General features: G+C 44.9%; 1 protein-coding gene across 3 annotated transcripts in view; it reads right to left on the reverse strand.

The window, feature by feature from the left end:
* Sash1 (SAM and SH3 domain containing 1) overlaps positions 1-24,185 on the reverse strand; it is a 252,044-nt gene that overhangs the window by 101,791 nt on the left and 126,068 nt on the right. For all 3 annotated transcript variants that reach the window (XM_045158593.1, XM_045158595.1, XM_045158592.1), the window contains exons 3-4: positions 341-391; positions 174-223 (exon numbers count right to left, since the gene is read on the reverse strand). In XM_045158593.1, the coding sequence (XP_045014528.1) occupies positions 174-223; positions 341-391 (101 nt within the window). The remainder of the gene's footprint in view (positions 1-173; positions 224-340; positions 392-24,185) is intronic.

Below are 24,185 nucleotides of genomic sequence, written 5' to 3' on the forward strand. Positions count from 1 at the left end.
AATAAGCTGTGTGAAATCAAATTTCCCCTTAGAAGCCTCAGACATCCCCAACTGGATTGCAAGGCACACACTTTGCGTGCGTGCGCACACACACACACACACACACACACACACACACGTAGAGGACAGTCATATCCAACTCCAGAACCCCAGGCAGAGGAGGAGTGACTTACTTTCTTTCCACCTCTGGTGTTGACACGGCGCTGCGGAAGCCAAGAGATTCCTAAGAGAGAGAGACTCACAGTCAGTACAGGACGGCAGTGGGCATCATCTCACTGCTACACAATAACACTTAAAAAACAGGCAGAAGCAAACGCTAGATGATTAAAGTCGTGCTTACTTCGATCTGGGACCGCAGCTGAAGTGACGTGGGGCTGGCGTCGGGTTTCTCCTAAAACAGAACAGATGCACTTTAATGAGACTCACAAACGTGGCCCACACCAGAAAGATAAATAGATGTGTAAGAAGAGACGGGAGGATTTGGGAAGCGCTCAGCTTGGATAGTGGGAGGAGATGGCAGAGATATACAGATTTTCTGGGGGGAAAAACTAAATTGCTTTACAAATGGGAGCACTGGACTCTTAAAATTGAACTGTTTACCACACTTCACTGCTAGACACCACTCACAATTCTATTACAGAAAAGGAGCATTTAACTGAAGAGTATTGACAGTTACTCGTGAAATAATTCTCTGGGTGCACTTAGACCATCACTAGGATGCTGGATTTACTGAAGCTGTTCAGGTTCAGTTTATTTTTCAGTAACAATGGGGTTCCAGCCTCATTTTAGTGTTCAAAATGTATCCACAGGACTCTGTAATGTAGGGCTCCCTGTAGAAGAAGTGTCTTGAGGAAGCAGGAGGCTATTTTTCTACCTAAAAATCACCATGCCACTATAGTCCAAATAAACTGGCCTGTCTGAAAACCTACAAGAGCTCACTACACACAGGTGATAAATGACATAAAAAATGCATGATAGTGTGCTTGTACTGAGAAACATTAAATCATTAAGGACAGACAGAGGAATCAATTTCAGAGATGAAACCATGTCTTTTGACACCCTTGTTTTATAGCTAAGGATTCTGTCTTCCTTTTGGTAGTAACAAAGAGGGAAAGACAGGAGTTACTTCTGATGCAAAAAAAAAAAAAAGGCTGAAATAAGCTTTCTATGGTCAAGTGTGAAAGTTGAGTTGTACTAGGCATTAGATATAATCATAAGAAAGAAGGACCCCATTACTCAGAATACAGGACCCCACAGTGGTGTTTTCCCAAATACAGTCGGATTCCAAATCCACCTGTGTACATGCACATACGTGCTCATCTGAAAGCGGCCCGTGAACAGGAGAAGGTTCCGGAACAAGTACCTAGAGCTCTCTCCTGCTGAGCCCACAGACAACTAAAAGCAGGAGGAAAGGCTGACGCCTCTGTCTTCCTTCTGTGTCTAACTCACTTACGTTGGCCAAAGACAGAGACAAGTCATGTCCTATACCTGGAGTCATCTTGGATTTCCAGCAAGAGGAAAACCACACTGATCAGACCCTTTCCCCACGAGAATAATTATCCTAGAAGGCAAGGCGATGCACGCCCTGGAGGAAGAGGATCATCATGGAGGAACCAGACCAGATGTTCCACTGCCAGACAGAACCAGGACTGAGACAATGGTCCACAGAGTGCACCCTGAGCAGCACTGCTGAATCAGGCATTCCTCTACCCCACCCCTCCCAGCCTCAGTCCTTCCTCCATGTCCACCTAAACCCAGTACCATGAACATGCGCTCTGGTCAAGGAACCACCTTCTTTATTCCTCTTCCCAATGTGGCCTGTTTGAATAAAACTCTCGGCTTTCCCCATTATTGCTCTCTATAATTAAAGTGTACTAGAGATGGATGGCCCAACCTGGACTTGGGGGAAAGGGGCACTGGAGCCCATAATGTCCTAAAACCTTGGGTTACAGCCTCCCCAATGAAGTTGTTGTACGTAGGACAATGGCTACGTTCTGGAGGAACGGTACACACACTTAAACTACTAGGTTTGCGTGTCCCCAAAATTCCTGCTTGCCAACAGTCATTGCCATAGTTAGTCTCCCAGACTGTTTTGTTCATGTCACCTAACATCCAGGAAGGGGGCAGATCCTCTCCAATTCTTGTAAGTATCTGATTGGCTAATTGTTAGAGGTGTATCATTAACACAAGCATGAATCCCCGACAGTGGGACACTAGTGCTGAAGGGGAAGGCAGCGTAAGTGCCACCAGAAGTGCCACCAGGGCAAAGGCAGAGATGCAAGTGCGCTGGAGGAATCGAGCCCAAGCACAGCCTCGCAGATGAATGTGCTCTCACGTGTGCTTGGGGTAACCATCCGCGTGCACACGGTTGGCCACAATGCACTGCACACTTTCCCACTAGAAGGAAGGTGGTGTTGTATAGTATGTGAGCTATTTTGCTATATTTTTGCTACAACAAAAATATTGAATGTAGGCTGAAGAGATTGCCCAGTGGTTAAAGGCCCTTGCCTACAAAGCCTAACAGCCTGTGTTCGATTTCCAATACCCACATAAAGTCAGATGCACAAAGTGGCTCATGAACCTAGAGTTTGTTTGCCGTGGCTACAGGGCCTGGGGTGCCCATTCATTCATTCTCGTTCTCTTTCACTCTCTCTCCCTTCCTGCAAATAAATAAATAGAATATGTGAAGACAGATACTGAATGTGCTGGGATGAGTAAGTATCTGAACAAGACGACTGTGAACAGAAGATCATTTTCAGCCCCCCCCCACCACCATCTGCTTCTCCCAGGCCTTTTCTGTGAAGCACCCACAGAACTTTGCTCCCATGAACATCCTTTTGGTTTTTACTGCTGCCTTTGTTCATGTCTATATTTCTGTAGCAAATGTGATGCATGCTTTTTGTGTTTGTTTTTATTATTATTAACAACAGATTTTGTACGCAGACATCATGTGTTGGTACCCTCTTTTCCCTCATCCCAGCCCCCACTCCAATGAGGGCTCTCCTCCACGGAGTTGCACATATTCCCCAAAAGGGGTTGTGGGTTCTGTGTTGTGGGAACAGCAGTCAGTTTTGGGTGGGGGAAGCAATGCTTCTAGCCATGATGTTCCAACCTGCAGATCTTATATTCTTTCTGCCCCCTCTTCCACAAGATTCTCTGAGCCATGGTGGGTGTGTTTTAAGTGTACTTTAGTGATGAACTCTATGGATCTTTGCTTTGGTAAGTGTTAAGCATCCTCGGGGTCTGTCTCCTTCACCCTGGGATGCATGGTTTTTGTAAGACTGTGTGGAAGCTATTGGAGTTACATTCTAAGTCAAGGGTGGTCAGCCAGGCTCTGGTGCAATGAGCACTCCTGGTTCTTACAAACCAGCCCGATGCCCACCCTTGGAGTATCACATGAGAAATTTTAAGGTAAAGCAGCTGAAAGTAACAAGTATACAATCTGAAATCTATTTTGAGACACTCTATAGCCCAGGCTGGCCTCAAACACATAGCAATCCTGCTTTATCCTCCCATATGTTGAGATTATTGGCATGAATCACCATGCCTAGCTTGGTTTACAATTACATGATCCTGTCTTCCTGTTCAGAAGTTTGCATAGAGAGGCAGGGGAGATGGCTCCATGGCCAAAGTATCTGTCATGCTGGCATGAAGACTTGAGTCTAGATCTCCAGTTCCCATGTGAAATGCTGTGCACGGCAGCACGTGTCTGTCGTGCCAGAACTGGGGAGGCAGAGACAGGAGGACGGCGAGGACTGCTCGCTCGCTGGCTGGCCCAGCTGCACTGCGGAGCTCTAGTTTTAGTGTGAGACTGCGTCTCAGAAAACTAAGGTGGAGTAACTGAGAAAGACACCTGAAGTTCACCTCTGGCTTACACACACACACACACACACACACACACACACGGTCAAGTACCCAGACACACGTGTGCATGCACACATGCTTGCCAAAAGAAAGGTTGATACAGAAACCTCAGAATAATTAGTTTCTTTCAACTCTTCTCTGAAATCGCGTGTGCAACAGCCCCACCAGTCTGGATTCTTCCAAGACCATCAACAAAAATGATTGAGCTCCTCCCCTTCTCCATTCTTATCCTTTCTTTAAGCTCAAGCTTTCTGTCTCAGTAGGTAATAATCATGATAGGAAATTACCTTCTTTCATTTTATATTAGTTATATGCGCATTTTCCTGTTTTTTTTTTTTTTTTTTAACTCAAGCGAAGGAGGAGTTTACTAAGAAACAGTTTTAATGTAGATTTAAACATGGATGTTGGGGTAGATAAAGGCTTGAGTTTTTTTTTTTTTTTTTTTAAAAAAAACAATATTATATGGCCAAAAATTGTTGTGGGCTTCTCAAGACAGAGTCGGTCTCCCCGCATTGTTCTAGTGGACTGTATTATAGGGGGCACTGGCTGTGCTCTGACTGTGGAGTGAAACCCCCCTTGGCAGAGCAGCTGCTTGCTAACTGCCATATTAAATGTCCCATCATCCAGAATTAACATTTTAAACATTTTATCTTAACATGTTCATTTACTGCTTATAACAGGCACTGGCTTGTGTTTTAGCTCTTTTTTAGGAAATCAGTTAGGGATATAATTTGATGCACAACTCATTAAAATTAATCCTGTTAAAATAATAGCACCAGATAATGTTTCCATGGAAAATATTATATCAGGGACAGCCAACTGAAGTTCAAGCAGGAGATCCTGTACATTGGTATTTCTACTCTGTTCCTCTTTCTGAACACACATATCTTATCACTGTTCTAACTCAAGGAAGGGGCTAATTCATCATATAGAGTCATTTCTCAGAACAAACGCATCCTAAATTAAAAACACTGCATCTCTAAGGAGAAGCTTAGACAATTATCCACCAAGGCCAGAAGTGATACCTGAAGAATGAACACAACGGACTGCTGATATCACTAACATGAAACTGATGGTATCACACATCAATGACAAAAAGTGTAGAAGAATGATTACGGCCACATAGGCATGGATGAAATATTTAAGTAAGAAAAGCACACATGGCAATAATAACATAATAGACTACCTACGGCCGTGAAGGGCCGAGCACGGAGCGGAGTGCGCAAGCCTTCACTGCGACTAACGCGCAGGGGAAAAGGTGCTGGACAGTGTTGCATTCTGCTCATCTCTGAAGAATGGGGTTTGTGTTCATGGTACAGTATGGATCGAAATAGTGGGACGGAAGCCAACAGAAGGGGCAAGGCAGTGTGTGCAACCACAAAGGGGCTATTTTCAAAATAAAAGCAGCAGGGACTCAGGCTGACAAGGATCCTAAAAACCCCTCTCCCGTGCCCAGAATACAGAGTAAGCTGTCCTTCTCTGTCCCCTATTCACCCAGAGTAAGGGGGAAGAGAGGGAGACAAATGTAGAACTCTAGAAGTCCAGCAAGAGTGAAATTTCTGGAAGAAGGAGGTAGATCTAGAAAGAATTAAAGAGACACATATGGTCAGCCAGTCACAGATACTTTATTCAGAGAACAACTAACGAGCCGGTTTTGAAAGTCATGTTGACAGCATCAGTAAAATCTGGACACACTAGGCTGAGGCAGCTGAGCAGTTAAAGGTTGCTGCTTGAAAAGCCCGATGGCATGGGTTTGACTCCCCAGCACCCAGGTACAAGCAGGTATACCAAGTGATGCATGGGTCTGGAGTTTGTTTACAATGGCCATCGGCCCTGGCACACCCATATTCTCTCTCTCAAATACAAAAGAATATTTTAAATTGTGAATACTTTCAAAACACAGTCAGTCTGTATAGGCATATTTCCTAAGAATGTTAGGGAAAGAAATGTCCCTGAGAAATAGGAGTCTTCCCTCCTTCACTAACATATTCTACTTCATATGTGTACTGCTGGGTACCAGATTACCCTAGAGACAGTGGCATAAGCCAGCAAGCATTTTATGGGCCTTACAGAGTCTGTAGGACAAGAATTCAGGATGGCGATGCCACAGAAGGTTCATCTCTACCCCACAAAGGGAGGACCTCCATTGGGAAGATTCTGGAATCACTGGATAGCTCCCTCTCTGTCTCCCTCCCTCAAACGCCTGGAGGCTGATGGGCGGTTGGCTGGGGCCCGGCAGGAGTGATCACGGAACCTAAACACGGTGCTCCACGCAGCCTTGCGAGCATTGCTGGGCTTCCTCACACCAGGATGCAGAGTGGCAAGAGTGAGAATGTGGGCAGAGCCCAGCCCTGGCAGGTTCACGAGGGCCCATGCCTCCACCTCTCAGTGAGAAGAGTGTCAACTGCCGCTGCGGGAGCAGCCCTGGGGCGGGAGACATCCATCGTGGGAAGCTTTGGGCATGACAGTCTGCAATGCTGGTGGTGAGAACAGCACATGCCTCACTTCCAAATGACGAATGCAATGAGACCATCAACTCACGACAACGCCCACAAAGATTATTTTGTGATAGCTGGTTGACTCAAGTTGCACATACTGTCAAGGTATCACAGCCTGATCACACCATCTAAACCATGGAGTGTCACACTGCTTTAGGATACAGCCACCATTTCTGTCTCATTTCAAACTCACATATGCAGAGAATCTTATACATGCACAAGGGAAGAATAAACATCTCTCTACCACCCACCCTTAGAAATACGACTTTATAGCCCATTCTGTTTGGTCTACATGTCCACCCATGCTTCCTCTCTACTCTGAAGAGCATCACAGAGAGTGTTGTAACATATAATTTTTGATGTTGAAAAAATTAGCTATCAGGGTTTCCTAAGTCTTAACTGCAGCTTGATCTTGAGCTAATGGCTTAACCACCAAGAATTCGACTCATAGCATGCAAACACTGATCACCACAGAAAAAAAGGTGTATTTCGACGCTTTACTATTCTGACTCTGTTCATAGAAAAACATGAACAAAGTCATTCCAAAATTGAATATAACCTAAGAGTCTTTAGGAAAGTGTTCACTACTTTCTCCCAGTGTAAAAATATCATCCTTTCTTTTTCCTTTTTTTTTTCTTTTTGAGGTAGGGTCTCACTCTAGCCCAGGCTGACCTGGAATTCACTAGGTAGTCTCAGGGTGACCTCGAACTTATGGGGAACCTCCTACCTCTTCTAAGGCCTGAAAATGATAGGCCCATTTTGCAACAGACAGAGAATTCCAAGCAGCAGTGAGAAATACTCCCATACGCTGGTTCAGGTTCAATATGAGGATCTAGAAGTACACAGGAGATCCACACCACATTGAACCTGAACCTGTATTTATAAGTTAACTATTATAACTTCATTAAACTCTCTGCATTTTCACACACACGAAGCACTTGGGTAAATGTAAAACACATTTTTGCTCTAAAGTGTTCCGACCTAGGCTTGCTGGCCAGTCAGTGGAACCTAATTAGCGAGTTCCAGGCCAGTGAGTAAACTGCCTCAAAACAAAAACAAGAACAAAGCAAAAAACAAAAACCTGTGGGCAGTGCCTGAGGAGTAACACTGAAGTTATCCTCTAACCTCCACATGCACACACAGACACACAGTTACACATGAACACACACAGACACACACCAAAAATAAAGCATTCCAGTGCACTATGCAATATAGCAGAGGTAAAATAAAAAACACGCTGGGCGTGGTGGCTCCAGCACTCAGGAGGCAGAGGTAGGAGGATCACCCTGAGTTCAAGGCCACCCTGAGACTATACAGAGAATTCCAGGTCAGCCTGGGCTAGAGTGAGACCCTACCTTGAAAAACCACCAAAACTAAAATAAAATAAAATAAAACCTGAGAGCTGAACTAAGGTCCTGGGTAACAGCTAGCACAGCCTGACCCCCTTCTGCTGTTTCCCACTTCTTGTGAAATCCACATTTCTCCCTCCCTCGCTGCTGCCAAGATCCCATGCCAATGAGCTCTGCAGCTGTAAACGCAGGAGGATAAGCCTGTGTGCTGTTCCAAGGCAGAGAGAACAGAGCGCCCACCAGCTCAGCTCAGTGCCAAGTTCTCCTCCACACAGGGCACAGGAAGGAAGCAGAAAAAATCAGACCCAATGACTCGCTTAGCCATACATAGGAAAATGGCAAAATGCTTCATGCTCTTGGGTTAATACACAGAACTCAGTACTTGGCGGGGGGGAGGGGGTTGGTGTAAAAAGAACTTTTCAAGAAGGCTGTGAGGTGTGCACTCTGAGACCCTTACCAAATAAAAGATGAACTGGACGACCCCAGAAACATTCAGGGAAGCCTTAATAGGTAAACTAAATCTACCTTTGACTTTTATTTGGTTTCCACCTTATTACAAATGAATTCAGGACATCAAATTCTAGAAAGTAATTTCTCAATTTGTAAAGCACGTCTCTTCCTCTCAGATTTCTAAACATGAAAACATCACAGCTTTAGATTTACTTGAATATCAAAATACCTTATACATAGTTCTGAGTGTTCAAGGGAAGACCCCATGTCTTGCTGGTTGCTATGTAACCCCTTAAACTAATCACCCTGCCCTGGAGCCCATGAGGCCGCGCTATCAACACATGGGCCAATGCGAGGCGACAGTGGATATACGTGCCAGTATAACCTGAAATTCAACATATCTCTGTCTGGACACCAGCTCCCTCCTGCCTGACTAGTCTACTGCAAGCAATCAATGAGACATCTGTTCAAGTTACCAAGATTTGAAACTCAACATTGTCTTCCCACTTCCTTTTAAGTCAGCTATGGGAGGACATTACTTTTCTTTCTACAATGTTTCCTACACTCATCTAAGCCATCCTGTACCCCACAGGTACCAGGATCAGCCCTGTTGGGTGGAATGGGAGGTGTGCCTGGGATCTGGGGGTGAGGAAGTCGGTTCCATTTCTGCTCTCATCAACAATAAGCCCTTTCGATCTCAATTTTATTTTGTTTGGCTTTTCTAATGGCAATGAAAAACAAATGTACTCTGATTAAATTTTGACTCCTTTTTGACTATAAAATCCCACAATACAAAAACACCATACCTATTTAGTCATTACGGTAACATGAACTTTGAAATAGTACTGCAAGCCTTTGCTGCTGCAAAGCCATCAGCGCTGGCACCGGCACTGGTACGAGCTGGGAGCTTGTTACAAAGGCACTCTTAGTCCTTGAACCTCTAGAATGAAATGCCTGCAGTCCATGTGTTCATTTCTGCTGGAGAAGCACCCTGCTTGGTGTCATTTCTCTGTTCTAAAACCTATCAGTAAACACCACACTGACAGAATAAACTACAATTCTGAAAGAGAACCCTTCATCAACCAAGGCTAACCTAAACTCACTTCTTAGTGAACACGTGCCACATCCACTAAACCCTGAGAACACAGTGCGCCTGGTGTGCTAATGCTGCCCAAGCTTCCTGGGCTGTCCTCCTGCTCAAATATCAAAAATATCCATTTTGGAGCTGGAGGGATGGCTGAGAAGTTACGGTGCTTGCCTGCAAAGCCTAAGGACCCAGGTCTGATTCGCCAGTACCCACATAAAGCTAGATGCACAAGGTGACACATGTGTCTGGAATTCGTTTGCAATGACTAGAGGCCCTGGGATGCCCATTCTCTCTCTCTCTCTCCCTTTCCCTCTCTAATAAATAAATAATTAATATTCAACAATATTCACCCTTCAGATATAGTTCCAAACCCCATTCCTGTCAAACCTTCCATACCCACCTGTGCCTTAAATAATAAGCCTCAGTGTGGTCCAAATCACAAGCAGCTTCCTGTGCACTTGTTACAATGGGAGTAACGCTTTCCTTCAGGCACTGGTACCTTATTTCCTCAATTAAAGTACAAATGGCCTCATGGTAGGTGGTAGGGACTCATCTTCTCTCCACAATCCATGACACCTTTGTACTGAGCACTTATGTGTGTGCTGGGTTCCTGGTCCAAGCACTAAAAGGCACAGCATGCCTGAGATGGGTCCCCCCTCCCCCCTGAGGAGGCCATTTCCTACAGTTCGCAGGAATCTGCTGCATTGACACTGCCCAGTGGGGGTGTATTGCCTTGACTTGTTTACATCTGATCACTTGACCAGTTAAGTTTGACTCTTTTTTGTTCTACTAATTCAGGTTTGCAATTCTAATCATTAGGACGCGAGATTTCATGTTTTGATATAAGATGTCCTTTTGGATCATAGTTATAACAGTAAGTGAAAGTCACTCTATATATTTGGAGCCATACCCAAATTTTGGCCTGGTCTTTAGTGTTCTAACTAATTGTTTTCAAACGGAAAAGTAAAGATAGGATGCATACAGCCAGGTGTCCAATAACAGGAGAAATTATAGAGCATACTTGGAAATCATATCAACAGAAGATTCAAACTCAGTTTGAAGACCACCAGTCACCTGGGACAGAGCTCCATCTGAAATTGCTCTAATGACCATGAGAAAGAATACTGTTAGATTAAGAACTGGCTATAGTGTAGGCACTGGGAATCAAGTAAGTTTCGTCACATATTTTACATTTTGCATAATGTCTTCATAGGAAAATCAACTACAAGTCCTAATCTAATGACTTAAGCTTTTGGAGCAGATGGCCTTTAGAAGTTGGTGACAGGCTGTAACAGAACACACATCCATGCACTCATTTGTTCAGCCAAGATTATCTTACGTGTCAAGCTAAGTACCAAGAGTAGAAAGAACAGTCACTGACCTTTAGACACTCAAGGTCAAGTAGAGGAAACTTAACTCAGAGAATAGTTTTAAAGAGTTCCATATGATCATACAAATACTATCTGAACTGATTACTATGCAGGTGGGCATATGACTATGGATTTTAAAAATTATGGAGCCTGACTGAACTGAGTGTCAAATCTCATGACTCCTCAACTAGAAGAGCCACATTTTTCATGATGTGCTATTAGTATCAGTGCTGCTTTCAATCCAAGCAGTGCCCCCTTCTCATGTTTTGAGTCATACTTTCAAGTCACCTTACACAACTGTATAGCTGTTAAAGAGCTGTATGTTCTAGTACCTTCTAAAATCAGCCACAAATACACTTTTAGCATAATATGGGGGATGCTTTCTCTGACTTATGAAGTGCTTCCCAACGCTACACTCAAAATAAAGGGCAGAAGAAATGGCTCAGAGGTTAAAGAACTGCTTGCAAAACCTGAAACTTGGTAGACTGGGTTTGATTCCCCAATATCCATGTAAAAGCCAAATGCACAGAGTGGTACATGCATCTAGAGTTCATCTGTAGCAGCAAGAGGCCCTGGCCCAGCCATGCTCTGTCTGCCCCTCTCTATCTCTCTCTCAAAAAAAAACAAATAAAAATAATTTTTTGCCAGGCATAGAGGCGTATGCCTGTAATACTAGCACTCAGGAGGCAGAGGTAGGTGGACTGCTGTGAGCTGGAGGCCACCCTGAGACTACATAGTGAATTCCAGATCAACTTGGGCTTGAGAATGAGATCCAACCATGAAAACCAAATACATATATAGTTTTTAAAAAGGTAGGGCAGTGGGAAATGGTTCAGTGGTTAAAGGCACTTGCTTGCAAAGCCCAACAGCCTGGGTTCACTTCCCAAGCTACCTACATAAGCCAGACATAAAGAGGTGCAAGCACCTGGTGCTCATTTGTAGAAGCAAGACGTCCTGCCTGCCCTTACACACACACACACACACACACACACACAGGAACACAAATAAACAAACTTTTGAATCAGCCATGGTGTCTAATGGTATATAATACTTTAAAACACATGGACAGATGTTATTCTACTCATGACAGAAAATAATCAAATAAAAATTGGAGTCTCAGGAGGTTGAGACAAATGCTAAACTTTAGCCCAGGGCAAACTTTTTATTATAAACGCTTGCAAGATCGGGTTTATAATGGAAACACAGGCCGACAAGGCTCTGAAGTAATATACATAAATGATATGTTTCTGCTCGTGTATACGATTTTCTTCCTTCTGAGCATTAATCTTTGAAGGACTTACTCTATAAATTATTGAACTTAGTTCAAAAGCAAGTAAAATTTAAAATACTCATTTATTGAATGGCAAAAGTGCCATGTTGAAATTACTGTGATTTATCTGTTTCTTTAACGATTCCTGTAGCAAACTTACTTCATTGCTCAAAATTATTACCTGGCTGCATAGTTTACTCTGGTTTAAACATCAATCTCTCCTCACTGTTCAGAACAGTGGCCATTTGTCAGGCCCTCATTTGTTCATTCACAACCATGAGGCCCAACTTTCTCTTCCTATAGCTCTAATCAACACACACAGAGACAGCACCCCCACTGTGGAAGCCAATCACGTGCACCCCTGACTATTGCGGTGGGGAGAGGAGGGACGTTAAACCAGAGTTCAGTCGCCCACCAGCCCCACAGCCCCACTTGCGCCGTGCAGGGTCCGGTAGCAAAGGCAGGATCATGGGTGGGTTAGCTCGGAAAAGACAACCCTGCCTGCCGATGTGAGGCTGGGCACTGTCAGTGGGACTGGCTGTGTCTTTGAGGGTATCTCCAGAGAGGTTTACCGGAGGAGGGAAGACCCATCCTAAATGTGAGTGACCCCATCCCGTGAACTGGGGTATCAGATTGATTTTCTACAGGGATAGAGGCTGGAGAGATGGCTTAGCAATTAGGGGACTTGCGTGCAAAGCCAAAGGACCCAGGTTTGATTATCCAGGACCCAAGTAAGCCAGATACACAAGGTGTCACATGCATCTGGAATTCATTTGTAGCAGCTGGAGGCCCTGGGGTGCCTATTCTCTTTCTCTCTCTGAAATAAATGAATAAATAAATAAATATGTATATATACTTATTTATTTATTTTTGTTTTTTCGAGGTAGGGTCTCACTCTAGCCCAGGCTGACCTGGAATTCACTATGGAGTCTCAGGGTGGCCTCGAACTCATGGCGATCCTCCTACCTCTGCCTCCCAAGTGCTGGGATTAAAGGCGTACACCACCATGCCCGGCTAAATAATTTTTTAAGTTATTTAAAAATAAGCATTTTTTTAAAGGAATAAAGGGGCAGAAGAGATGGCTTACCAGTTAAGGCACTTGCCTGAGAAGCCTAAGAATCCAGGTTCAATTCCCCAGTATGTACATAAGCCACATGTATATGATGGCACCTGTGTCTGGAGTTCATCTGCAGTGGCTGGAGGCTCTGGCACACCCATTTTCTCTCCCTTTCTCTATCTCTACTTATCTGCCTTTTTCTTTCTCTCTTGAATAAACAAACAATATAAAAATGTTTGTAAAGGTATAAAGAAGAAAGACAGCTGAGCAAAGCATTCATCTCTATTTCCTGACTATGGAAGCAATATGAGCCACTGCCAGTGCCATGCTTCCTGCCATGCTGGACTGCAGCCCCTCTTAAACTGTGGACAACAGTGAAGTCTTCCTCCCCCACCTTCCTTCTTGTTAGGGACATGCTCACAGCAATGAGACTAATTAGTAAAGAGAAGCAATGTTCTTCTTGAGCATTAATGACTGTGGACAGAGCTGTCAAAACAGCTGCATTGCCAAGTACAGAAATTCTGGTTTCATAACCCAACGTCTCAGGAGCTGAGGACACAGCTCAGTGGGTAAAGTGCATGCCGCCCAAATGTGAGGGCATGAGTTCGATCCCCAGGACCTGTAGAAAACTGGACAGATCTGTCATCCTGGCATAGACAGGATAAGCCTTCAAAGCTCATGGGCTGGCTACTGTGGCATATGCAATGGGAAATAAGAGAATGTACCTCAAACAAGGTAGGATGTAAGGTCTGGCATCTGAGGTGGCCTCTGGCCTCTAATGTGTAATGTGACACGTTTGTGTGCATGTGCAAGCACGTACAAACACACACACACACACAAAACTTCTCTGTGACATGCAAAGAAGAGCCTCCCAGGTTGGGGGGGGGGTGTAGCTAAGTTGCCCACCCCTGGTCTAACATGTGCAAAGCCCTGGGTACCATCCCTAGACAAAGGAACCCTAACACGGGGTTGGAAAGATGGCTCAGTAATGAGTGTGTTTCCTACCCAAGCATAAGGACCTAAGGGGCCTGAGACCCTGCCAGAGTTGGAATATCCAGGTCCCATGGACACACACGCCTTTAATCCCAGCACTTGCAAGGCAGAGGCAGGAGGACTGCTGTGTTCAAGGCCACCCTGAGACTACACAGTGAATTCCAGGTCAGCCTGGGCTAGAGAGAGACCCTACCTCGAAAAACCAAAAAATTAAAATTAAAATAAAAAATATTACAAAAAAGATTCATTATTCAAAACAACACAGGGCTGGAGAAATGAGTTAGTGGTTAAGGGTACTTGCTTGCAAAGCTGCTAACCTGAGTTCGATTTCCCAGCACCCACATAAAGCCAGATGTACAAAGTGGTACATAAATTTGGAGTGCGTTTACAGCATCAAGAAGTCCTGACACACCCATTCTCTGTCTCTCTATTTGAAAATAAATGAATAAAAATATTTTAAAGAAAATCTTCACACACCCACAGCATAATGTATTTTAACTATATCATTGAAAGTTCTTAGACAAAATAAATCAGAATTTTCTTCAGAGAATTTTTTGCCATATTTCCTCTTTTCATTTAACTACCTTGTCAAAGTCTCTTTTCTTGTTGCATGAAAGCAAGAAGCGATACCTGCTTTGTGTCCCTTGTTACTGAGACCTTAATCACCTAAATTCCACAGGGGTGGTAATTAGAAAATGGTAATTTCACATAAGACTATGCGTATCACATTTGCATGTACACAGTCAGGATGCCAACATTCCGCCAGCAGACAGCAAATTGTTCTCAGCAAAAGCAAATAAATAACTTCAGAAGATTATGCAAACAGGAAACATATTCGGACCCAAGGGCCAAGGGCAGAGCACAGATGGATGGTCCTTTCCTCACACCCAGGGCAGAGCACACAGAGGCCGAGGGCAAATACTGCGCCTGACGGAACCTGGGAAGCGAGAGCGGGGAGGGCCTGGCAGCGTCCCTAAATGACAAGCCCATGGGAAAATGGCTGACACAAACACAGAAAACCAAGACATGAAGGGTTTTGAATGATACAAACAAATTTCTAACTATTTTTTAAAGGCTCAACACCTATAGTGATAAGGAACCACACGTATATCACCCACATCACCCCTCCATGGAGTCGGACAAAAACATACGCAACTGAAGAAGGCTGCCATTTGAGTTTTTCATTCATTCTATGAACTCTGACAAAAACCAGTAAGAGTGCTCACCTTGGCCATAAAAACTCAAACTAGGTTTGAGAAACCATCAAATACAAACATTAGATTTTACACATTTTCCATGTCGTTATAAAGGCTCTTTAAATATGCTAAGTTTTTCTCACCAGACAAATTCCTTAATCCAAGAAAATGCTCACTATGGTTAAGGCACTTGTCTGCAAAGCTTAATGACCTGGGTTCAATTCCCCACTACTCACCTAAATCCAGTTTCATAAAGTGGTGCATGTATCTGGAGTTTGTTTGCGATCTCTCTCTCTCTCCCCCCTTCAAATACAAATAAAATTTTTAAAACCCACAGGAATAAAAAAGAAAATGCTTGTTATATAAAAGGCGAAAGTGGTCTTTAGAAATGGAGAGAAGTGTCTAGCTCTTTGTCATAAATTATTCACAGAGCAATAATTAACCCCTCAAATTTCATCAAAAACAGTATCAATTTAAAGGGGAAGCTCATCCCCTGAGAACGACAAAATAAACAGGAGATGGAAAAGGACCACCAGGCAAGACTTGGTATTGGGATAAAGACCATAGAAGGCTTTAATAAAAAGTTCTGACTAGGAGCCTCAAGGTTCAAGTGTAAATATACGTGTGTGTGTGTGTGTGTGTGTGTGTGTGTGGTGTATGCATGCTCGTAGGTATGTGGGCACACATACACATGTATAGGTGCATGTGGAGGCCAGAGATTGACATCAAGTGTCTTTCTCAATCCCTCTCCACCTTATCTTTATGGAACAGACCTCTCACTGAACCTGGAGCCCACGACTCAGTTCAACTAGCTAGCCAGCTTGTCCCGGGACCCTCCTATCTCCATCTCCACAGTGCATGGACTGTAGGTGCAAACCACCACCAATTTTTGTGTGGGTGCCAAGAATCCAAACCAAGGTCCAAACCAAGGCAGCAAGCCCTCTACCCCCTGAGCCATGCCCCTCACCCTGTAAGGCATGCCCTCGAGGGAACTTTACAGCACTTGGTCCATGAGACTTTCTGGACCCCTGGCACTGGGCCTGGTTCTCCCACGTGGTCTACAGGGCGTCAGGGTACTTATGCTCAGCTTCTTGCCACGATGTCAAGACCTGCCTACATACCTGATGCAGCTGAAATATCTACTAAGTATTTGCTGAATGAGTGAGAGGTAATAAGAGCTCAAAACCCGGGAAGTGGAGACACCAGGGTGCATAAAGCGTAGTGGTCGACACACAGTAGGAATCAACGAACATTTGTTGTTGATCTTTAGATTTACATTTTGGCTGGAAGGAATTAACAGTAGATCCTTTGGCTCACAAAGCATGGAGAAGATGAGTGCTAAAGCCTCAGGGCACAGCACACTCAAGGAAGGACAGAAGCCACAAGAAGTTCTATATATATCCTCCGCCACATGTGCCCAGGGCTTTGTGAGGCTTTGCTAGTACAAGCTGCCATGTGTCCTTGCTTATCCTGAGGGAGACCCCCACGGAACACCAGAAAGAAACGCTTTGGTAAAAAAAAAAAGAAAGAACTGTCTTCTTAAATAATTATTTTTAATTATAGCCAAATGGTATGCATCTTGACAAAACCTAAACTGGTAAACTGACTGCTATCCTTACCAAGGTGCTATCTCTCATCTAACTACAGAAAGGGGGGCAGAAAGCTCTCCATGGGGACCACCTGGTACAGTTCCTCACAAACCTGAAGCACGACCCAAATGCCCACTGAGGCCGACCCCAGTCCTAACCCCAAATTCCATCTGGACCTAAGTGTATTCACTGGCTCTCTCACAGACCCGATAATCCGAGACTATGTCCCACAAGGCCACACGGCAAAGCTTTCTCCGCAGGGTAGGGCTACTGAAGGCCGGTAGCACATTTAGGTGCTAAGATCTAACGGGACATCATCAGCAACTCACTGGGGACATGCCCAAGGAGCCCATGGGACCCAGTCTCATCTTCTGGCTCCTGGCTTTGCCTCCTGGCTCGTGAAGTGCTGCGGTTACTTTCTCGTTGCTGGAACCGAGCATCCAGCCAGCATTGTAGGCACCCAGTTTTGAGGGAGCTATCATGAAGAAGAGCACCCTGCTGATGGCACCACATCCACAGCAGCGATGGCTTAGTGGTTAAGGTGCTTGCCTGCAAATCCTAAGAACCAAGGTTCAATTCCCCAGGACCCACATAAAGCCAGATGCACAGGGTGACACATGCATCTGGAGTTCATCGATAGTGGCTGGAGGCCTTGGTGCGCCTATCCTCTCTCTCTGTCTCTCTCTATATATCTATCTATCTATGTGCCTCTTTCTCCCTCTCTCTCAAATAAATTGGACAAAATTAAAACTCGAAGTTGCTAAGGATGGCATTGAACAACCAAGTCCCCGGTAGGATTTTGGCAAAGGCTCCTCTCTCTCCAGAGAGCTCGCCCATCCAACAGAGCCACAGTCCCGAGCTCCCTCTTCTAGGAAGCCACGGAGGGCCTGACACCTGTCAGAGGGCACGCTGTTAATTAGGTGACATTTGTGAAAAGCTTTGCGACATGCAGCACACATGTCGTCCAGGACGTCACACATGCCGTTCCACACTGCAAACACCAAGAGCTATTTTTACAGCCTACCAGTTGAGCAGAACATACAAGTGTTTCCTGCTGCAATGCAATTTGTAAATCCATTCCTCTGAACTGCGCACAAGGGGAGGGATGGACTGCTGGGAGGGTACAGGGGACCTTGGAACTACCACCCTAAAATCCAAGAGCCACAAAGGGTTTGTCTGTTTCATGTATTCTTCTGAAAACAAGCAACACCAGGGAAAAGGAGGGAAGGGAATATTTCATGTCTGTGTGCCTGTCACTTCCACCTAAGAGAGTGAGTCACGGCACCATGGCCGTCCCAGGACGTGCTCGAAGAGCAGCTTCTCCGAAGGCCGGCGAGACTGGCCAGGCAGTTAAACTAAGTGTCTGGATGGGCGCAGATTGAAGTGTGGGATCACCTCCGCCTCCCAAACCGTAATTTCACAAAGCTTTTCTGGCTTCAGGAAAGAGTTTCTTTTTAATTAATAAGAGTAGGTTCCTAATTCCCTCTTTCAAAGAGCCTCCTCTTGCTACAGGAAACCCTATGAATGAGAGGGGAGGCCTAATGAACTGCCTTTGGCTACATGGTTCCAGGGCAGTTCCTCCCCCCAGCAGTTACATGCTTCCCGTCACAGAGCCTCTGGTGGCTGCTCACGTTCTGCCAGACCTGTCCTTCAGCATGCTGGCTCGGGAACTGGGGGTCCTGCTGGCTCTCAGGTGATTCTCATCACCGTTTCAGCCCTCTCAGTCTGCGGGGCGGTGCTAGCAGGTTCTAGGCCCTTGTGGATTGATCTTTCTGGCGCTGAGGACCACACCAAGTACCAAGTTCTAGGACAAACCTGAATGGTGACCTCAGTCATTCTCCTAGTTGATAAAAACCATCTGGTGCTTTTTTTTTTTCCTTTGCGGTTTTTCGAGATAGGGTCTCACTCTAGCCCAGGCTGACCTGGAATACACTATGGAGTCTCAGGGTGGCCTCGAACTCAAGGTGATCCTCCTACCTCTGCCTCCCAAGTGCTGGGATTAAAGGCATGCACCACTACGCCCAGCTCTGGTGCTATATTGAATGAACTTCTCTTGGAGTTTTGCTTCACTGGTCTTGTTTTCTCTCCCAGATAGGTGACAAAATATAAATGCCCTTTGGAGAAAAGCCTGTGTCCAGCAAACATCCACAGAGTGACATTACTTCTGTGCTAACCTTCAACGGAAGGAAAGGGAGAAACAGAGCTGGTGACAGGCACACAGAGGCCCTTTATGGTCACCAAGACTTTCCAGACACATGCCACCATCCCTGACATGTAGCAGCTCCTAAATGCTCAGCTGGCAAGCATACACCATAACAACACTACTCCACACATTTAAATTCATTTCCCAATGGAAGCTTTACATAATTGTCATAAATATAAAATGAGCTGGGGAGATGGCTCAGTGTTTAAAGGCACTAGCCTACAAAGCCTGCTGATAGGGAGGGGCAGTCAATTCCCTAGTACCCACATGAAGCCAGATGCAAAGTGCACAAAAAAGTGAGGCACGTGTCTATAGTTTGTGTTTACAGTAGCAGAAAGCCATATGACACTCATACTGTCTCTCGTTCTCTCTCTCATTCATAAATAAATAAATAATTTTATATATATATATATAAGAAAGTACTGTTCTCAAGCTGGGCACAATGGCACACATCTGTAGTCCTATTCAGAAGGCTGAGGTGGGAGGACCACATGAGCTCAGGAGCTCATGGCCAGCCTAGGTAACAGAGTGAGACTCATCCCCAATCTCCTCTCTATGTAGTTTGGTTGAGCCTCACAGAGGCTCCTTTACTCGCCTTTGAACCACAGTCTGTGTGGACTCAGGAGTGAAGGCTCCCTGAGAGCACGCACCTCACCCATTTGCTCCACTGCTGTCACAGGCCAAGACAGTGCTCAGCACATAGTAGGTGCGCAATACATGCGCACTAGACAAACTTTTAAACACTGTTTCCCACAACTCTCACTACAGTCTTCAAAGAGAATATTACATTTATCTCTTTGATCTGCATTCCCGTTCCTTTCCCCACTTCAGCCAGGGCCCAAGATTACATGGAATTTGTGATCTGTCTGTCCCAGTCTCCCCAGTATCGTGATCAAAGGCATGCATCCCCATGCTCAGGTCTTTGACTCCTCTGACAGATGAAGAACATGAGGCAGCAAGCAGCAAGGGCAGGATTTCTACTTGCCAACATTCAATGCCTGCTCAGGCCATGCAACAGAACGTCTACACGGTCATACATACGGGAACTTTTTAGAACCTATTTCAATTATAAGCTTTCTCACTGTGCCTTATGACCTGATGTTTAGCCTATCTGCCTTCTCCAATTCACAATTTAGCACTTCTTTTATTATTATTTACTTGGGTGTGCGTGCACGTGTGTTTGCGGAGTACAGGCACGCATATGCCATGCACACAGGCGGAGGCCAGAGGACAACTTTCCGGGGTGTTCCTCACCTGTCCACTACTTGTGGCAGGGGTTCCTCTGGATGCTCCCTCTGCTGTCCTTCGCTGCACTCGTCATCAGTTCGGGGGAAATGGCCCTGAGCCTGCCTCCCACCTCGCTGTCAATGTCAGTGCTGGGACTACAGAAGCCTGCCATAGCTTCTGGTATTTTGTATGAGGCCTAGAGATGGAATGCCAATACTCCAGCTTGACTGGAGAGGATTTTATACATGGAGCCATCTCCTCAGCCCAATTTAGTGCTTTTTACATTTCCAGGTGTAACCTCCTCTTTAGTAAATATGATAGAGACTGAAGAACAGAACAAGTCATATGAGCTGACTTTCAGAGCTGTAAATATGAATGATGTGCCCTCAAAAAGAAGGGTCACAGGCGCCACTCAGCCGAGTGCTAGGGTATAAGCTGAAGCCTTGAGCAAGTCACGTAAGCTCCACACTGAGCTGTGCCCCAGGCCCGGCCCCTCCCCTTCTCCATGAAGGAGGCCACAGTTCCACTGTTTGCACACAGACGTCACAGAAAGGGGAGCAATCACCACATTTCTTCTTTCTTTTGATTTTATTTTAACATCATTATCATGCTTTTCTTCTCTTCTCTCCAATATATAAACATGTTGAATGAGAAAGAGAGAGAGAGAGAGAGAGAGAGAGAGAGAGAGAGAGAGAGAGAGAGAGCAGAGACACAGGTTGTGGTGCTCTGAATGTAAAGTAGGCCCCATAGAATCAAGTATTTGAATGCTTACTCGTTGGAAGTGCTATTTGGGAAAGTTGTGGAACTTTAGGGTGGAGAGCCTTGCTGGAGGCAGTGTCACTGAGAGGGGGCTTTGAGGTGTGTTACAAGCCAGGCCTGACTGCATTCACATCTCTCTACCTCCTCTCTGTGGACAGGAGAGCGTGAGCCAACTTCCTGCTCCTGCCGTGTTCTCCCCATCATGATGAAACGTCCTCTTGAAACCATAAGCCAAGACAAACCCTTTCCTTTCATCAACTGCTTCTGGTCGGGGATTCTATTCCAGCAACAAGAAAGTAACTGCTTCATAGGGCAAAGGAAGGAAAAAATGATAAAGGCAGGCTCATTGATTCAGTACTCATTTATGCATCCATTCCTCAAAGCCACAGCTCCAACTTCTTGAATGTATGTTCTATACAGTGCCTCCTCTTCCCTCCTGTTGACCAGTAATGATCATGAGTCAAGTTAGATGCCAAGCACGTAATGGTGAGTGTCATGGTGCACCTCCCGGCATCTTCACTTTAGCCTGGTCCACCCCATAGCAAGAAAGCTCTCCCTCAAGCCCTTTCACAATGTGTTTCTGCCCTCCATAGCCTCGGTTCATTTCTACCTGGACCCTCTCTGCTCTGCTTTCCTTGTGGCTGCCTCCAAAGCCTATGTGTGTTTCCTCCTCCTTCCATACTCAAACACACCCTTGCGAAGTCCAACTTCCCAGTATGCAATCCTCACACCACTCACTATCCTAACTCAAAATCTTCCATGGGACATGGTGGTCCGTGACCATAATCCCAGCACTTAGAAAGGCTGAGACAGAAGGATCGCCCAAGTTTGAGTGCAGCCTGAAATAAACAATGAGTCCCCTTTTCAAAATAAATAAAATAAAGAGTAAAATAGCTCAAACTACTCATGAAATAAGAAACCATTCATTCAGTAAAAAAAAAAAAAAACTAACTCACACCAGTTTCATATGCTAAATATTTCCTAACAGAGTCTCATCTTTAAAACCATCACAACATCGTAATACACTGAGTTGTTTTGTTTTAAAATACTGTGTTTCTTTTTCAACTGCAATAATTTTCCTATAGTGACTTCCATATGTCAGTTCTGATAGAGTATCCTAGCTTTAGGAACTCATTAAAAACAGAAGTCCTGGGCTGCAGAGATGGCTTAGTGGTTAAGGCGTTTGCTTGAAAAGCCAAAGGACCCAGGTTCAATTCTCCAGGACCCATGTAAGCCAGATGCACAAAGTGGCACAAGCAGTTGGAGTTCATTTGCAGTGGCTGAAGAACCTGGCATGCCCAACGTCTATCTTTGCTGCCTGCCTGCCTCCCTCCCTCTCAATCTCTTTCTCTCAAGTAAATAAATAAAAACTGAAGTTCGAGGCTGTAGTGTTGACTCAGTGGCTAAGGTACTTACCCACAAAGCCTAATGACCCAGGTTTGATTCCCACTACCACATAAATTAGATGCACAAAGTGGTGCATGTATCTAGAGTTCGATTGCAGTGGCTACACCCCTGGTGTACCCATTTTCTCTCTCTTGCCTTACAAAGAAATAAATAATATAAAAATAAGCACTGAAGTCCCATTGGTACGAATTCTAAGTTTAAAAGCTCATAATATAATTTTTTTCTTTTTGTTCATGGATATATTCAGTGTAATTATACCACACGGAGAAATCCTTATATCAAAATTCCATTACTGATCAAGCAGGGTAGCTCTCAGTAATAATCCCAGTCCTCTGGACACAAAGGAAAGTCTCAAGTTCAAGGCCAGCCTGAACTACATAGTAAGTTCCAGGCCACCAGAGGGGCTACACAGACAGAACCGTTTTCAAAAGACCAAAGAAGGAGTGAGTCAGTAACCATGAAGAACCCTGTGGCTACTATTGCCTGAGGAAGAACACAACCCACAAGTCAGCGTGCACGTGAGGACTAAACACGGGGTGCTACGAACACGACCCACAAGTCAGCGTGCATGTGAGGACTAAAAACGGGGTGCTAAGGTATTTCTTAAAGAAACTTAAATTTTCTTAGTCCTTAATTACAAAGCTAGCAATAATGACCTTTCATATTTACAAAACAAAGGTACCTATCTTATTAAACATTGCACAGTAGACATAAATATTCCTTGTACTTTGAGGACAAGTTGTAAAATGTCAAAAAATCAATATTAAGTAAGCTTCAGGCCATGAAGGCACCACAACCAAACAGAAATTCTATCAAAATAGGACACATGGAAATATTTGAATAACCTACGGAGTTGAACCTGCACAGAGACTTTGGCAAATAACCTTCACTTTTCAGTCTATGGAGAGGAATACACAGTGATCTTTGGGAAGAAATTTCCAAGCACTTAAGGACTGTAGATACAGGTCAGTGTCAAGCCCGTGGGAATACAGGGAGGGGGCGTGTGGGGGGGCGAGGGCATTTGCATGTGGGGTTCATGTGTGTGTACCTGTGCATAAGGAGGTCAAAAATCGACATTCAGGTGTCTTCCTCAGTCACTCTTCACCTTTTTCTTTGAGACATCATCTCTGGCTGAACTTAGAGCTCACTGATTTGCTGCACCAGGTGGCCGGTGAACCCCAGGTCTTCTGGGGCTCCACTTCCTCAGTGCTGGGATTACCGTCAGCACCACACCCAACCTTTCATTTGAGTGCCGGGGATCCAACTCTCATGCTTGCACCTTAAGCACTCTATCCGCCGAGCCATCGCCCAGCCCTCCAGTCCGCTCTATCCACTGAGCATCTCCCAGCCCTCCAGTCCGCTCTATCCACTGAGCATCTCCCAGCCCTCCAGTCCGCTCTATCCACTGAGCATCTCCCAGCCCTCCAGTCCGCTCTATCCACTGAGCATCTCCCAGCCCTCCAGTCCGCTCTATCCACTGAGCATCTACCAGCCCTCCAGTCCGCTCTATCCACTGAGCATCGCCCAGCCCTCCAGTCCGCTCTATCCACTGAGCATCTACCAGCCACTACAGTCTGTGTTTTGTAAGGTCCTGAGTTCCATCTCTAGCACAGGAAAAAAAAAATGAAGTAAGCACTCAAACAACTGCAAATTTTAAGGTGATTTCATGCTTCATATTAGTTTCATCAAATTTTATAATGATAATTACTAAAAGCCTAAAGGGCATTATTTTATTCCATTTAATTTTGACACACAGTTCTGTACATGTTGAGAACTCAATAAATATTAACTGAAAGCAAATGCATAATGCTAAATTCCATAATTCTTGTAGCCTACTATTTCTTATGGGCTTTCTGTGTGGGAAAA

This window comes from Jaculus jaculus, chromosome 9, assembly GCF_020740685.1.
Source record: "Jaculus jaculus isolate mJacJac1 chromosome 9, mJacJac1.mat.Y.cur, whole genome shotgun sequence".
NCBI classification, from domain to species: Eukaryota; Metazoa; Chordata; class Mammalia; order Rodentia; family Dipodidae; genus Jaculus; species Jaculus jaculus.